Source organism: Dermochelys coriacea, chromosome 10, assembly GCF_009764565.3.
Source record: "Dermochelys coriacea isolate rDerCor1 chromosome 10, rDerCor1.pri.v4, whole genome shotgun sequence".
NCBI lineage: Eukaryota > Metazoa > Chordata > Testudines > Dermochelyidae > Dermochelys > Dermochelys coriacea.
In genome coordinates this window covers 35,441,583-35,457,065 of record NC_050077.1, presented here as the reverse complement: position 1 = coordinate 35,457,065, position 15,483 = coordinate 35,441,583, and the positions used below count along the sequence as shown (strand labels likewise).

At 50.0% G+C, this 15,483-nt stretch overlaps 1 protein-coding gene across 1 annotated transcript in view; it reads right to left on the bottom strand.

Annotated features, from left to right (window-relative positions):
* DECR2 (2,4-dienoyl-CoA reductase 2) overlaps nt 1-13,251 on the bottom strand; it is a 32,178-nt gene extending 18,927 nt beyond the window's left edge. The window contains 4 exon segments of the mRNA XM_043493530.1: nt 9,116-9,167; nt 10,440-10,508; nt 12,746-12,855; nt 13,179-13,251. Coding sequence (XP_043349465.1) covers nt 9,116-9,167; nt 10,440-10,508; nt 12,746-12,843 — 219 coding nt within the window. The 5' untranslated portion in view covers nt 12,844-12,855; nt 13,179-13,251.
* Nucleotides 13,252-15,483: the final 2,232 nt, after the last annotated feature.

The window sequence follows — 15,483 nt, the reverse complement described above, 5'->3', positions numbered from 1 at the left end:
TAACACGGCTGCTACTCTGAAACAAGCCATTTACTAAAAGGCAGACTCAAAGCTCCCGCAGAAAACACAGAACTGACACCCATTAAAAAATGCTTTCAATAGACATCATTATCATACAGGTTAGGAGGACCACACAGGAGCATCTAATGGGGAAAGAGGCCCAACAACCTGGAACATACATATGGACATACACCAATGGTCCATTTAGCCCAGTATCCTGTTCTTCTGACAGTGGCCAATGCCAGGTGCTTCAGAGTTAATGACCAGAACAGGTAATCATCAAGTGGTACATACCCTGTTGCCCATTCTCAGCTCAGGCAAACAGAGGTTAGGGACACTCAGAGCATAGTTTTGTATCCCTGACCATCCTGGCTAATAGCCATTGATGGACCTATGCTCCATGAATTTATCTAGTTCTTTTTGAACCCTGCTATAGTCTTGGCCTTCACAACATCCCCTGGCAAGCATTCCACAGGCTGACTGTGCATTGTATGAAGAAATATTTTCTTTTGTTTGTTTTAAACCTGCTGCCTATTAATTTCATCAGGTGACACAAAAAGAACAGGAGTACTTGTGGCACCTTAGAGACTAACAAATTTATTTGAGCATAAGCTTTCATGGGTTACAGCCCACTTCATCAGATGCATAGACTGGAACATATACTAAGAAGATATACATATACATACAGAGAACATGAAAAAGTCGAGTAAGAGGCTAATTAATTAAGATGAGCTATTATCAGCAGAAGAAAAAAACTTTTGTAGTGATAATCAAGATGGCCCATTTAGACAATTGACAAGAAGGTGTGAGGATACTTAACATGGGGAAATAGATTCAATAAGTGTAATGACCCAGCCACTCCCAGTCTCTATTCAAACCCAAGTTAATGGTATCTAGTTTGCATATTAATTCAAGCTCAGCAGTTTCTCATGGGAGCCTGGTTTTGAACTTTTCTGCTGCAAAATTTCCGCCTTTAAATCTGTTACTGAGTGGCCAGAGAGGTTGAAGTGTTCTCCTACTGGTTTTTGAATGTTATGATTCCCGATGTCAGATTTGTGTCCGTTTATTCTTTTGCATAGAGACTGTCGGTTTGGCCAATACACATGGCAGAGGGGCATTGCTGGTACATGATGGCATATGTCACATTGGTAGATGTGCAGGTGGAACGAGCGTTCTGTTATTTTCTTTGTTGGGCCTGTTCTGTAGTAGGTGACTTCTGGGTACTCTTCTGGCTCTGTCAATTCTGTTTTTTTTCATGTCAGCAGGTGGGTATTGTAGTTTTTAAGAATGCTTGATAGAGATCTTTTAGGTGTTTGTCTCTGTCTGGGGGATTGGAGCAATGCAGTTGTATCTTAGAGCTTGGCTGTAGACAATGGATCGTGTGGTGTGTCTTGGATGGAAGCTGGAGGCATGTAGGCAAGTATAGCGATCAGTAAGTTTCTTGTTATACTGCAGCATATCTAAGACCCTCCAAGAATCTCAGAGATCTAACGAGGTTCATCTCATTATTGACAGAGTTACAATATGAAGCCCCAATCCTACCATCAGGTCTGCACAAGCACAATAAAGTCCATGCAAGGATAAAGAGTCACTATGAGGATCCAATTGCAGGACTGAGGCCTAAGTCAAGAGAATCTTCTGCTGACCTAGCACTGCCCACACCTGGGCATAGGTCAGCACTGCGCTGTCGCTCAGAGTGTGGATTTTTCACACCCCCAGAGGGGTCACTCTGCCGATGTAAACTCCCAGTGTAGAGCAGCCCCGTTTCACTGCAAGGCAGACTTTGCTCTGGGTTGCAGCAGCCCAAAGTAATTACCTTGAGGTGGAAACTGAATGGCCAGTTGTGACAAGATGGGGTGCAATCGAGACCAGTGAGGGGCTGTGTCACACCCTCCCTGCAATCTTGCGTGCCTTCAATACCTTGCTGCAGTGACTCCCACTTGGGCCAATCACAAACAATCCTTCAGCAGGCAAGTCACTCCCTGAGCGTCTGTGGGTAACTGCAGCCTGCCAGCCACACATGGGTTACACTCTGGCTTTTACCAGCTTTAGTTATCTTTGCCAGGGGACCCCAACACACTCCCAGTTCCAGATTTTCCCCCAGAAATGTATGTCTTGTACTGTCCAGCCCTCTCCTGGACAATGCAAATGTATTATGACTGGTATTCCTCTAGGGAATAATATACAATAGCTTGTTACCTTAGAGTTACCCAACACTTTAAGTTAAACACACTGGATTAGAATAAACAATAAAGCAAGTTTATTAACTAAAAAGAGAGATTTTAAGTGAGTACAAGCAATGAGGTATAAATGTCAGAAATGGTACAAGAAAACAAAGAAAAACCTTTTCTAGTGCCTAGTTTAACAAACTGTATTAGATTCAAAGCAAAAGTTTCTCACCACATGCTTCCAACATTAGACATGCCAACGCTCACCAATTAGTTGTGAAAGAGGCCATTTCTAAGTAAAATTAAGCCTGACTCATGATTTCAAGTTAGAACTCTGAGTCAGACTTAATTTTACTTAGAAATTTCTATCAGCTCCCGCTGTGAGATAAGCTTCTCTGCCCCTTCCCACCTCACCCCACTGCCCTAGCTCAGCCTCCATCTTCCCACTGCCCTGGGGCTCACATTGTTTTGGGGAGCAATTCAATACACCTCTTCTGCGAGGGCTTGTATAATGACTCCCCGGGTAGCTGCTTGGAGCTCAGTGCCACCAGCCACCTCCTTCTCATTTTCCCCAGGACAGGGGTGGCCACCTGAGCCTGAGGAGGAGCCTAGAGGGATTCTCTATGTTTTGAATCTGATTATCCTGTAAGGTATTTACCATCCTGATTTCACAGAGGTGATTCTTTTTACTTTTTCTTCTATTAAAATAGAAACTGATTGCTTTTTCATTGTTCTTAAGATCCAAGGGTTTGGGTCTGTGGTCACCTACGCAAATTGGTGAGGATTTTTATCAAACCTTCCCCAGGAAAGGGGGTGTAAGATTTGGGAGGATTTTGGGGGGAAAGACGTTTCCAAACGGACTCGTTCCAGTAAGCGGTGTTAGACGTTTGTTTGGTGGTGGCAGCGAAAGTCCAAGGACAAAAGGTAAAATAGTTTGTACCTTGGGAAAGTTTTAACCTAAGCTGGTAAAAGTAAGCTAGGAGGTTTTCATGCAGGTCCCCACATCTATACCCTAGAGTTCAGAATGGGGAAGGAACCTTGACACCCTGTCTGATTGGCTGCCTGCCCCACTGAGGCACCTACAGGGGAGGAGCAGCCAATCAGGGCTGCTGCTGCAGAAGGGCAGTGGAGCTTCCACTCCCCGCCATGAGCTAGCTGAGGAGCAGTAAGAGCCACTCTCCTGTGAGCAGCAGGACTAGTTTCCTTTCTCCCTCTCCCCCACCCTCAGCACCTGCCTGGGAATGGGTAGGGGAACCAACTGCAGTCCCCCAAGGCCTGGGAGAGGTGGGTGAGAAACCCAGGAGAAGAGATAAGACAGGGCAGAACTAATTCCTGAGCACTGGCAGATGGGAAAGACTGGTTTCCCCTACAATTAAGGATACTCTGGCTTTCAGCTTTTCACCCTAATCAATAAGGTTCTGAGTAGATTGGGAGGGCCAAGGGCCTACTTTGGGTAGAGTGAAAGGTGTGGATGGGGGGGGGGGGTGATGTGGTAGTTGGCTGAGGGGCTCTTAACTTCAGTCAGTATCTCCCTTCACATCCAGAGTGACTCTGCCCCCTCCCACCTGCTACAGATTTATGAGGTCATCACTGCCTCACCCCATACCCTGTGTGACACCCCTCTCTCATGTCTCATTCAACCCTGAAGGCTCTTTGTCCCACCATTTCCAGATTTCCTGCAGCAGCTCCTAAGCACAGTGGTCTCTTCCCCAATTAATGTGTCTTTCTCTCCATCCCTCTCTCCCACCACCACCATTTCTCTCTTCTCTGCCCCCCCAGGACACATGGCAGGGCTCGGTTGGGAGACTGCCCAGGGCTGGAGTCCACCAGTCTTCGCTCTCCCACACTCCTGGGGATGGGGCCAGTCCCAGGAATGAAGGAGGAAATCCCTAAAGAACAGTTTGGGGCCCCCACATTTATGACTCATGTCCCTGATGCTCAGGCTAGGTACTATGGCCCCAGCCTCTCCCTGCTCCAGCCCTCCGCTGGGGGACAGATCCCGCACAGCACACAGCTGCTGGAAAGCGAGCAAGGTGCTGGCGGACCACAGACAGCCAGGCTGCCCTTGACCTACATGCCGCCTCCCGTGGAGGAGCCACAGTTTTGTCAGAGCCCCACATGCTACTACTGCTGAGGGAAAACCCGAGGTGGTGATTCCCAGCCCCTGCCCCATGGAAGAGTACCAGGGACCTGGAGCCAGTGAGCATCAGGCAGGCAGGGAAACAAGGAGGGGGACAGAGCCTGTGTGCTTATCAGCTGCAGCAACATCACGATACCCCTCACCCCTCCCGCATGAGCGGGGTGAGAATGGCCAACACCCCCTGGCCTGGGGAGGTAGGGTTTGTGACTTTCAGAATTTTCTTTTTACTTGTTGGCCTTTCCACCCTCCCACGCAACTTCAAACAATTAAGTGCAAATCGGAATGGGTTGATGTATGGCCACGACTTGCCGTGTTGCCAACTCTTGCAATTTTAGCACAAGTTTCACAACATTTGGCGTATCTCTTCAAGCCCCAACTCGTGGAGTCAGCTGATTTCATGAGACTCTCAGCTTTTATTACATAAATAAATTACAAGGAAGTTTCTAGCCCTCACGATTGCAGAGAAAAGTTTGAAAATGTAACCTAGTGGCCCCTAAAGAACCCAAAAGGCACATACAAAAAAGAAACAACAATTTATTATTTTTAAAAATCTTGTAGGGTTTTTTTTAGCCCAACTCATGATTTTTCAAGTGCTTGGGTTTTGCAATCCTGCATCTTAATCAGCCCAACAGTCACACAGATTCACTCTCCAGTTTCTATCTGGCTCTTTGTTCAGTGAATTCTACACAGGGTGAAGGGGATGCTGGTTTACATCAGATGCTCTGCTGTTACTTTATGAATCTACATGGAAATCAGCAACTCGCAATTGGAGGCTTTGATTTAATTGAAATAAAACAAACAAAGCTCCATTGAACAAAAGTCATTCAGTTTAGGGCATCTTCCTCATGCGTAGTCAAGTCTAAGGTTATGTCTACACTGGCAGAGTTACAGCGCCGCTCAGAGAGCACTGAAGGGAAACCCCTGTTGTGTGTTCACACTGTCAGCTGCCTGCGCAATAGCGTGTTCACACTTGCTCACTTTCAGCGGTATTTGGAGCGGTGCACTCTGGGAAGCTATCCCACAGAGCATCTCTTCCTCTTCTGCCACTAAGAGTTGTGAGAAGGTGGAGGGGGTCGCAGGGCATCCTGGGTCCTGCCCCAATGCCCCATGATGCATTGCTTCGCATCCCAGCAATCCCTGTCTTCTGTCCATATTTGGCACCATCTTTCAATGCTTTGTGTACTGCGCACTCTGTTTCTTCAGGCTGCAGGAATGGATCCCAAACTGTTGACCAGTGTGACGTTCTGTACCTCAGGGGAACACCCAGCACCCCCATGTTCATCCTTATAATATGATTGTGTGGTATCTAATGCAAAGTTTGTCATGTCAGGTGTCTTCAGAAGGCTCATGGTGCACTGAGCACTGTTGTTATAGTAATTGTTATAGTAATGTTATAGGTTGTAATTTCTTGTATATAGTTATGAGGCTGAGACTGTGTCCTCATGGCTTAAAGCAAGCTCAGGCAAAAACTCTCCAAAAGATGAGGGGCAGTTCAAACCTCATCAGGGCATGTATGGGACAAACCCAGCCCAGCCTCACAGGAACAAAGAACACTGGCCTAGGCAACAACAAAGGATCTATTGGACTCCCAAGTGAGTCACCTCCCTTCCTTTGGTCAGTTTGGGACTGCGATGAGGTAAAGCTCACCTGACTCTGAAGGGGGTGGGCAAAGCCAAGAGGGAAGAAAGAACATGATAAAAGCGAGAGACATTTGTCATGCTCTTCCTCTCTCTTCCATCTCCATCTACAGACATTACCACCAAGTGACTGAAGCGCTGATCAAAGGGGAGAGCCTGGCTGAAGGGCAACCAGCCAGCCTGTGGTGAGAAGCATCTAAGTTTGTAAGGGCATTGAAAGTGTTAAGATCAGCTTAGAATGTGTTTTGCTTTTATTTCATTTGACCAAATCTGACTTCTTGTGTTTTGACTTATAATCACTTAAAATCTATCTTTGTAGCTAATAAATCTGTTTGTTCATTCTACCTGAAGCAGTGCGTTTGGTCTGAAAAATGTCAGAGACTCCCCTTGGGATAACAAGCCTGGTACATATCAATTTATTTGTTAAATTGACAAACTCATATAAGCTTGCAGTGTCCAGCAGGCATAACTGGACACTGCAAGATGGAGGTTCCTAGGGTTGTGTCTGGGACTGGAGTTATTGGCTAGTTTCATTCTGTTGCACAATCCTAGAAGCAACTTACATGCTAGAAGCTGTGCATGAACAGCCCAGGAGTGGGGGTTCTCTCAGCAGAGCAGAATAAGGCTGGCTCTCGGAATCAAGGATTGGAGTGACCTAGCAAATCATCGGATCAGATAACACCAGAGGCGAACGTCACAACTAGTATGCTGCTCGCTCTGACAAACATGTCACGAGTGGCAGTGGAGTTATTCCTTAAACTACAAAGGCAAGAGGAGTGTGACATTGATCTCACCACATGTACTAGCTACAACATGAGATTGCTTATGGCATTCAGGGAGGTGCTGATCACAATGGAAAGCCACTTTTGGGCTTGGGAAACAAGCAATGAGTGGTGGGATCACATTGTCTGGGATGACTAGCAGTGGCTGAAGAACTTTCGGATCAGGAAAGCCACATTCATGGGACTGTGTGATGAGCTCGCCCCAGCCCTGCAGCGCAAGGACACAAGAATGAGAGCTGCCTTGCTGCTGAGGAAGCGCATGGCAATTGCACTGTGGAAGCTGGCTATTCCAGACTGCTATCGATCATTCCTGTCCTTACATTTTCCACAGGATATGTTCACTGTGGAAGACATCTCGATGCTGACGGTGAGCAGGGAATCAAGGGAGGGTCTTCTCCAAGACTGTCGCTTCCACCCTGACCTTTATGTGGCTTGACTGTGTGCAGCAATGTTCCACCCCCTCACCCCGTGACAGCAGAGTGGTGCGGGAAAGTTACCATTAATGGGGCAAGAAACAAAGCAGCTCTGCCAAAGAACCTGTGGCAGCGGATTGCCCAGTATCTCCATGAGAGTTTCCTAGAGATCTGAAGCAGATTCCCACGAAGTGAGGGAGTCTATCAACAGCCTGTTCTGCTGCTCAGACTAGGTATGTGGTGGTATGCGCATCATACAGACAAGCCTGCTTACTGCAACCCTCCTGCTCCCAACAACTCGCTTCAGCGATTCCCAAAATCAAATCCACTTATCAGGGGCCTCCTCTCCAGTTTGCACTTCGCCAAGATCTGACTGCTGTGGCTGGCTAGCCTCCTCTGGGGTAGGAAAGAGCTTCTGGCTGCCTGCATCTCTGACCTCTATGTCATCCTCTGCCTCTGGGTCTCCCTCCCAATTCACATCCTCATCCAAGATTTTCTCCTCCTGGCTTGGTCCACTCTCAACTGGCACGCAAGCCACCCAAATATCCACAGTGGCCTTTGCAGTGGAGGTGGGGTCGCCACTGAGTATCACGTCCAGCTCTTTGTAGAACCGGCAGCTCATGGACGCAGCACCAGAGCGGCAGTTTGCCTCCCACACCTTGTGGAGGTGTTCGGCAACTCCTTCACTTTGACCCTGCAATGCAGTGTGTCCCGGTCATGGCCCTTTTCTGTCATGCATCATAATATCTGTCCGTAGGTATCATAATTCCTATGGCTGGAGCACAGCTATGACTGCACTGTCTCGTCTCCCCAAATGCTGATGAGGTCCAGCAGCTCGGCATTGCTTCAAGAGGGGGATCACCTGGTGCGTGGAGCAGGCATGGCCACCTGGAAAGATGTGCTGAGACCACTGCACATATCATCGAGCAAACAGGAAGGGGACTTTCAAATTTCCAAAGGAATTTACAGGGTAGGGGTGACGGTTGGTCTCCTGAAGGCAGGGCAGTAGAGTTCAAACCGATGATCAGAGAGGCAAGAATAGGCATTATGGGACACCTCCTGGGGGCCAATCTCAGAGCTGTAATCGACCAGGGTGTCTACACTGGCACTGCGGTGCTGTACCCTCAGCGCAGAAACCTGTACGCCTCTTGTCAGTGTGGTTTTTTTTACAGCACTGCAACTGTGTAGTTTCTGCACACTAAGTGGCTTGGTAGTGTGTACACCTCAGGAGTTAAAAACACAGAAGGCTGCTAAACTATGCAGAAACTTACCAGTATAGACAGGACCTAAGAGGCCTTTTTCTTTCTCTACTTTCTAGAATTTCATTCTTTTTACCTCCCTTTTAATCATGCACAAAACAACAACATGTAGTGACTGGAAAAAACCTGCTAGGACCCAGGTAGTCCATCCTCTGGAGCCAATACAGGATTAGACCCTACACTGAACCGAGTCCCATTTCCAGCTCTGCCACTGGTTTAACTTCCTTCCATGCCTCAGTTGCTTCATCTGTAAAATGGGGATTATGATACTGAGAAACCCCCCCCTTTTGTAAAGCACTTTGAAATCTATGGATGAAAATCACTAGATAAGAGCTGGGTGGTGTTATTACAATTGATTTTTCTAGTGCTCCATCCAGTCATGCTGTAAATAACTCAAGCACTGAAACTTCCACCACTATCCTTGGAAGACTAATCCGAAATGCAACAGATCTCACCAAGAGGCGTTCTGGGCTCAGCCTTCTCCTAATACTCCTTGTCATACCCCCTCAGCTCATTGGTTATCTTTCGGTTACCGAGGTGCCTGGAACGGACCATACTCCTCAAGAAGCACATGGAGAGGGAAAGAGGGTGGAGTTCATTAGGTGTTTAGTACCATCATGCCTTACTGCCCCCATCATATCCTGGTCTCTTTGGAAATATGCAAAAATGGTCTTGGACCTCCCAAACTCTGCCCCACCAGACTCCCATCTACTCACCTCAGTTACTCTCTGCAAGTTCCTGCTGGCAATGATTGTACGGCAGCCATGCCTGCAAAGAAACCCCAATGGGGACACTGAATGCCTCATACAGATCGCACTCAGCTCATCTACTCCAAAATCTTTACAGAGATTAATTGTCACACCCACAGTTGCTTAGTAAACCTGAAACTGAGCTCTGCCACAGGAATGCCTAGGAATTTCTCACCACAGTGCTTTCAGGGGAAGGAGACAGGGTGAGCTCACTTCTCTTTTCTATAGTGTTTGAGAGCAGGTGGTATTATCCATGACATGCCTTCCACTCTCCACAGTGGGCATCTGGCAAAGGTAAGGTGGCTCCCTCTTTCTTTCTGAAAGATCTAGTCTAGCTCATACAGAAGTTATAGGCAGGAATCGCTGGGTGATGTCTTCTGGCCTATGTTATGCAGGTCAGACTATATGATCAGAATGCTCTCTTCTGGTCCTAAAATCTATGCATCAGTAACAGTGCTCAAGGGATTCATCATCCGAAGAAAAGTACAACAGGAAATTGTAGCGAAGAGAACCCGACAGGGCTCAGCATGGGAGCGAATTCAGAGTGTTCAATCCATAGCGTGCTCAGATTAAATTTGAGTTAGAAGGCTATTATAAATGTTACCATTTGTTTTTCTGGAGAGCAACCAGATTACAGAATGCATTGTCCAGAAAGCACGGAAAGGAATGGCCAGCAATGACGGACATTCATTAGAATTCAATTTAGCACCAACATTATGTTCAGTGCACAAAAGTAAAAAGATTTAAACAAGTTAGATGGTTAACATGACCAGGGAAGTCTCTCTCTGCATTTGATACAATCTAATGGGCAGGATCTGAAAGACAGGACTGGAAGACAAGCATTCCTTCAATCATCCATCCAGCTAATGTGATGGATCCTCTCTGGACTCGCTATACATATCAGAATATACAAAGGATACAGCAAAGATACCATGGAGTGATTTTACTTTATGTTTTTAAGATATTTTCTATGAAAATATATGAGCCCTAACTGTCTGAACATGAAAAACTGTGCTGGAAATCACAAGAGAATGGCCTTTCTCAATAGATTTTTGGCATGTACAAAGCTAGCTGGGATCCAATAGCAAAATGAAAAGTCATGAAAATAAAAGTTAGGCTTTTCCAAAGGGCAAGTTCAGGAATCAAACAAAAGCTATACTGAGGGAAATACTTGTTTCTCTGGGCTGGTTCCGCTAAACAATGAATAGAGGAAGCTGGGGAATATGAAAGTAGAGGAAGCCGATGGAGTGGGCTGGGAACAAAACTATCGTGGAAAATCAGAGATCCATACCTCATGAAAACCTCCGCTACCCGAAATCCAATCCCAGAGCCGCCTCCAGTGATGAACGCAACTTTGCCCCTGTTGGCAAAGGAAGTAAAGCCATTCAAAACCAAACTCCCATGCATGGAATTCATCTAGATGTTTCCCTGCCTCAGTCATGGAGGGCAACAATTCTGATCAAAGCCAAAGACACAGCAATGACGGGAAGTGCATGCACAGCAATCTCATGGAAGCAACCCTCTGGAGTGACACAGTGGGCTGTTGGCATCGGGGCTGCTTTAGGAAGCAGATCAGATATTAGCACACACCATGTTAAAATATAGCATGCTTGGGATACTTAGTCCCAGACTCCGAATGTAGGGGTCAGTTTAGAGAGACTCCTGAGGTTGAATCTACGGAGGCAGCAATGTCCATCCGCTATAGCAGGGGAAGGCAAGCTTTTTGGCCTGAGGGCCGCATCGGGTTTCCGAAATTGTATGGAGGGCTGGTTAGAAAAGGCTGTGCCTCCCCAAACAGCCAGGCGTGGTTCGGCCCCTGCCCCCTATCTGACCCCCCCCGCTTCTCTCCCCCGATGGCCCCCCTGGACTCCTGCCCCATCCAACCCCCCGTTCCCTGATGGCCCCCCGTGATCCCCGTCCCATCCATGCCCCCGCTCTCTGTCCCCTAACCGCCCCTGGACCTCCCATCCCTAACTGCCCCCCACCGCCCCATCCAACCCCTCTCCTTCCTGACTAACCCCCCCGGGACCCCTGCCCATGCAACCACCCTTTCTCCCTGTCCCAACTGCCCCCAGTACCCCCACCCCGACTGCCCTCTGCCACCTCATCCAACCCCTCCTCTCATTCCTGACTGCCCCCCCAGGACCTCCTGCCCCCATTCAACCCCCCTGTTCCCCACCCTCTGACCACCCCAACCTCTATCCACGCCCCTGGCCCCTGACAACCCCCGAACTCCCCTGACCTCTATCCAACCCCCCCCGCTCCCTTACCATGCTGCCTGGAGCACCGGTGGCTGGCGGCGCTACAGCCGCGCTGCCCAGCTGGAGTCAGCCATGCACCGCGCAGCACAGAGCACCAGGTCAGGCTGAGCTCTGCAACGCCGCCGCCCAGAACATTGCACCAGCGGCGCAGTGAGCTGAGGCTGTAGGGGAGGGGGAACAGAAGGGGAGGGGGAGGGGCCGGGGGCGAGCGTCCCGGGCCAGGAGCTCAGGGGCCAGGCAGGAGGGTCCCATGGGCTGGAAATGGCCCGCAGACTGTAGTTTGCCCACCTCTGTGCTATAGCAATCTGTCTGTCTGCAGAAACCCTTCCATAGAGGAGGCAGTTCTCAAGCACCTTCACTGATGACACATCTATAAATCTATAATCTATTAAAATCTATAAATGGGGAAGTTAATCCAAATTCAAGGGGCTGAATAACATTAGGAATCTGAATCTATATGTGCTAAGAGAAGAGTAATTAAATCTCATGCTTCAAGGTATAAGCTGACCACCAGAGGTGACGGAAGGAACATCCCTTCCCACATATGAAGCATTGCACAGTAGGCTAGATGTCTTTAGCTATATGAGTGGAGGGGTCAACTTCCTCTGAAGCATAAATTTAGATCATAATATCTGTGCAGCAGAAACCTGTAGACAGAGCAGTCCCTTGGGTAGGGCGAATCAGGACGACTGCTCCGGGCCCCGTGCCTCACTTCCACCCCAGGCCCTGTATTCCACTAGGGATGGCCCTGCCTGTAGAGTATAAGCTACCCTATTTATATAGGGCAGAAACATGGCCTAATGGATAGAGCACTGGGCTGGGACTCAGGAGACCTGGATTCTATCCTGATTTTGCCACTAGCCAGCTGAGTCATTTTGAGAGAGTTGCGTCATCCTGTGCCTCAGTTTCCCCATCAGTAAAAATGGAGATAATGATATTGACCACCTTTGTAAAGAGCTTTGAGATCTATTGATGAATAGCACTAGATATTAATTTATTATCACCTGTGAAGGACCACACACACCCATGCGCTGAACAAATAAAGAGACTCATGTTGGCAATGGCCAGAAGTACAATACTGGATCTAATGGACCAGTGGCCCGCTGTGATATAACAAATCCCACATTCATAAATAATAAGCCAGTTCCTGTGAGGGGCCCCCAGAAAACACCCCCTCCCCCCCCCCCGCTTTTCAGGCTGAAAGGCGTGAGGCAGGGTTGTTATGGTACACGGGACAGGAGCAAAGTGCAGATAACCATTGGCTAGCACAGGTCATGGGCCAGAGAACAGCTAGGACGTTTGGGGCCCAGAAAGAGCCGCTTCGCCCTGCACTCACTTGAGGATCTCCGGGCTAAAGAGGTAGGAATAGTCCTGGAGACAGTCATCTGTGTCAACGTCCGGCGGCGGCTGGCAAGCGGAGCCGGGCTGGGACATGGCTTCCCTGCACTGCAACGGAGCGAGACCGGGTCAGGCACAAGCCACGAGCTCGACAGGGGCAAGCGGCAGCCGCCGGGGAGAGCGCCCCGAGCCAGTGCTGCCCGCCTGCATGTCCAACCTGCTCTCCCGTGCGCCGCCGCAGGGACCCGCTCCCACCCAGGGCCGGCCCATGCCAGCCTGCCCCGGCCCGCTAGCGCTCGCCAGCCTCGCCCGCCCGGCCCGGCCCGGCCCGGCCCGGCCCAGAGTCACGGGAGAGGCTCTCCCGGGGGCGCGCACCCCTCCGCAAAGGGCTCCCTGGTCCAGGGCACGGGGGAGGCCTGCTCGGGACGCACCTCGCACCCGCCGTGAGCGGCTGAGCCGGAACTAGGTCTCTTACTCGCCTCCAGCGCATCGCGCCTGCGCCCCGGCCGGCTCCGCGCGGGGCACGCCGGGATTTGTAGTCCACACAGGGTATTCTGGCGCTCGAATGCCCGCTCGGGCCCCCTGCCCCGTCAGGGCGTTTCTCGAGGCGCATGCGCGGTGCTCGCCTTGCTGCGGGGGAGGGGGCGGCGGGGCTGTCTGAGGGAGCCCCCGCCTCAGGGGCACACGGCGTAGCCTGCCCAGAGCGGGGTGGAAGGACCCAGCCACGAAGACTCCCGCCCAGGTTTCCAGGCCGGGCGGATGCTCCTGGCTAGTGTCTGATGCCCGCCTCCAGCGGGGACTGAGCAGAGAGCCCGCCCCTCTCCCGGCGGCTGAGGAGCAGCTCTGGGTCCAAGGGGGGCCCCGTCAGCGGGAAGCCTGCGGCAGACCCCCGCTCTGTCACTAGGCAACACGGCCCCCCCATCTCATGTTATGTGGATTTATTAGACTAATTAACATGTCCAACTTGAGATGAGTTCATCACTTGGGTCTTCTCTCTGCCCCCATCAGGCCCATACAGGAAGCTCTGCGAGCTGATTTGAGAAAGTCCCTGCAGAAAAGAGATTAATAAAATCCCTGTCCTACCAGAGAGTCTGATTTAAGGTTAGTAACTGTCATTCAAATAGCCCTTTGCTTTGTTGCCAGTGGGAACATCCACATTGCTGATCTTCACCTGGTCCCCGTCTCCGCATGTGTAGAGGTCAGGGGATGTAACCCTCAGCAATGGTTGTCTTTTTCCCTTACTTTTCCTTGTGCTGCGGGAGGGGTTGTAAAATACAGTCTAGCACAGGGGTGGGCAAACTTTTTGGCCTGAGGGCCACAGCTGGTTATGGAAATTGTATGGCAGGCCATGAATGCTCACAAAATCGGAGTTGGGGTTTAGGAGGGGGTGAGGGCTCTGGGTGGGACTGTAGGCTCTGGGGTGGGGCCGGAAAAGAGGAGTTCGGGGTACAGGAGGGGGCTCTGGGCTGGGGCAGGGGGTTAGTGTGGGGGGGAGGGTTCTGGCTGGAGGTACAGGCTCTGGGGTGGGGCTGGGGATGTGAGGTTTGGGGTGCATGAGGGTGCTCCGGGCTGGGACTGAGGGATTCAGAGGGTGGGGGGGATCAGGGCTGGCGCAGAGGGTTGGGGCACGGGAGGCGGTGGGGGTGCAGGCTCTGGGCGGTGCTTATCTCAAGCAGCTCCCAGAAGCAGCAGCATGTCCCTTCTCTGGCTCCTACACAGAGGCATGGCCAGGCAGCTCTGTATGCTGACCCGTCCACAAGCGCCACCCCTGCAGTTCCCATTGGCTGCAGTTCCCAACCAGTGAGATCTGTGGGGGCGGCACCTGCATACAGGGCAGCATGCAGAGCCCTCTGGCTGCCTCTAAACGTAGGAGCTGGAGGGGGGACATGCTGCTGCTTCCGGGAGCCGTGGCATGCAGAGCAGCCCCCAACCCCTCTCCCCAGCTGCAGCGAGGAAAGCCCCAGACCCTGCTCCCCAGCGGGAGCTCGAGGGCCAGATTAAATCGGCTGGCGGCCTGTCGTTTGCCCATCCCTGATCTAGTATGACACTGAACAAAACTGCATAATGACAAGTTTCAGAGTAGCAGCCGTGTTAGTCTGTATTCGCAAAAAGAAAAGGAGTATTTGTGGCACCTTAGAGACTAACAAATTTATTAGAGCATAAGCTTTCGTGAGCTACAGCTCACTTCATCATGAGCTGTAGCTCACGAAAGCTTATGCTCTAATAAATTTGTTAGTCTCTAAGGTGCCACAAGTACTTCTTTTCTTTGAACAAAACTGATTCGTGATCCAGAGTAGGGCTCAGATCTAAACAATCCCAGCCTTCAGGGAAGTAATTTCACCTTCCCAACTGCCCCTTCTCTGGCAGTGGCCAGATGTAGAACCCCAGATCCAAATATCTTAAAATATAGGGAAGATTTGGACCTGGATTTGGATGTTTCTACTCTGGCCCAAATCAAACATTTATTCTAATACATCTGCCTTCTCTCTTCACCTGTCCCCTCTGCTCCTCCCTCCAGTTTACATGCTAATTCCAAAAGGAAACCACACAGTGCTTGAATAAGGTGGTTTTGAGTGGCTTAAGCATTTTCACCTAGTTCCATTTTCTTTAGGATGCATCTAACTGCACTAAACTGAGCTTTCATTCTTGAGAATTTTGAAATAATCTGCATATTTGCCATTGAAATTGCATCGTCTGTATTGCTTTAGGGCCGTTCCATTCTGAGCTTTCACTGTT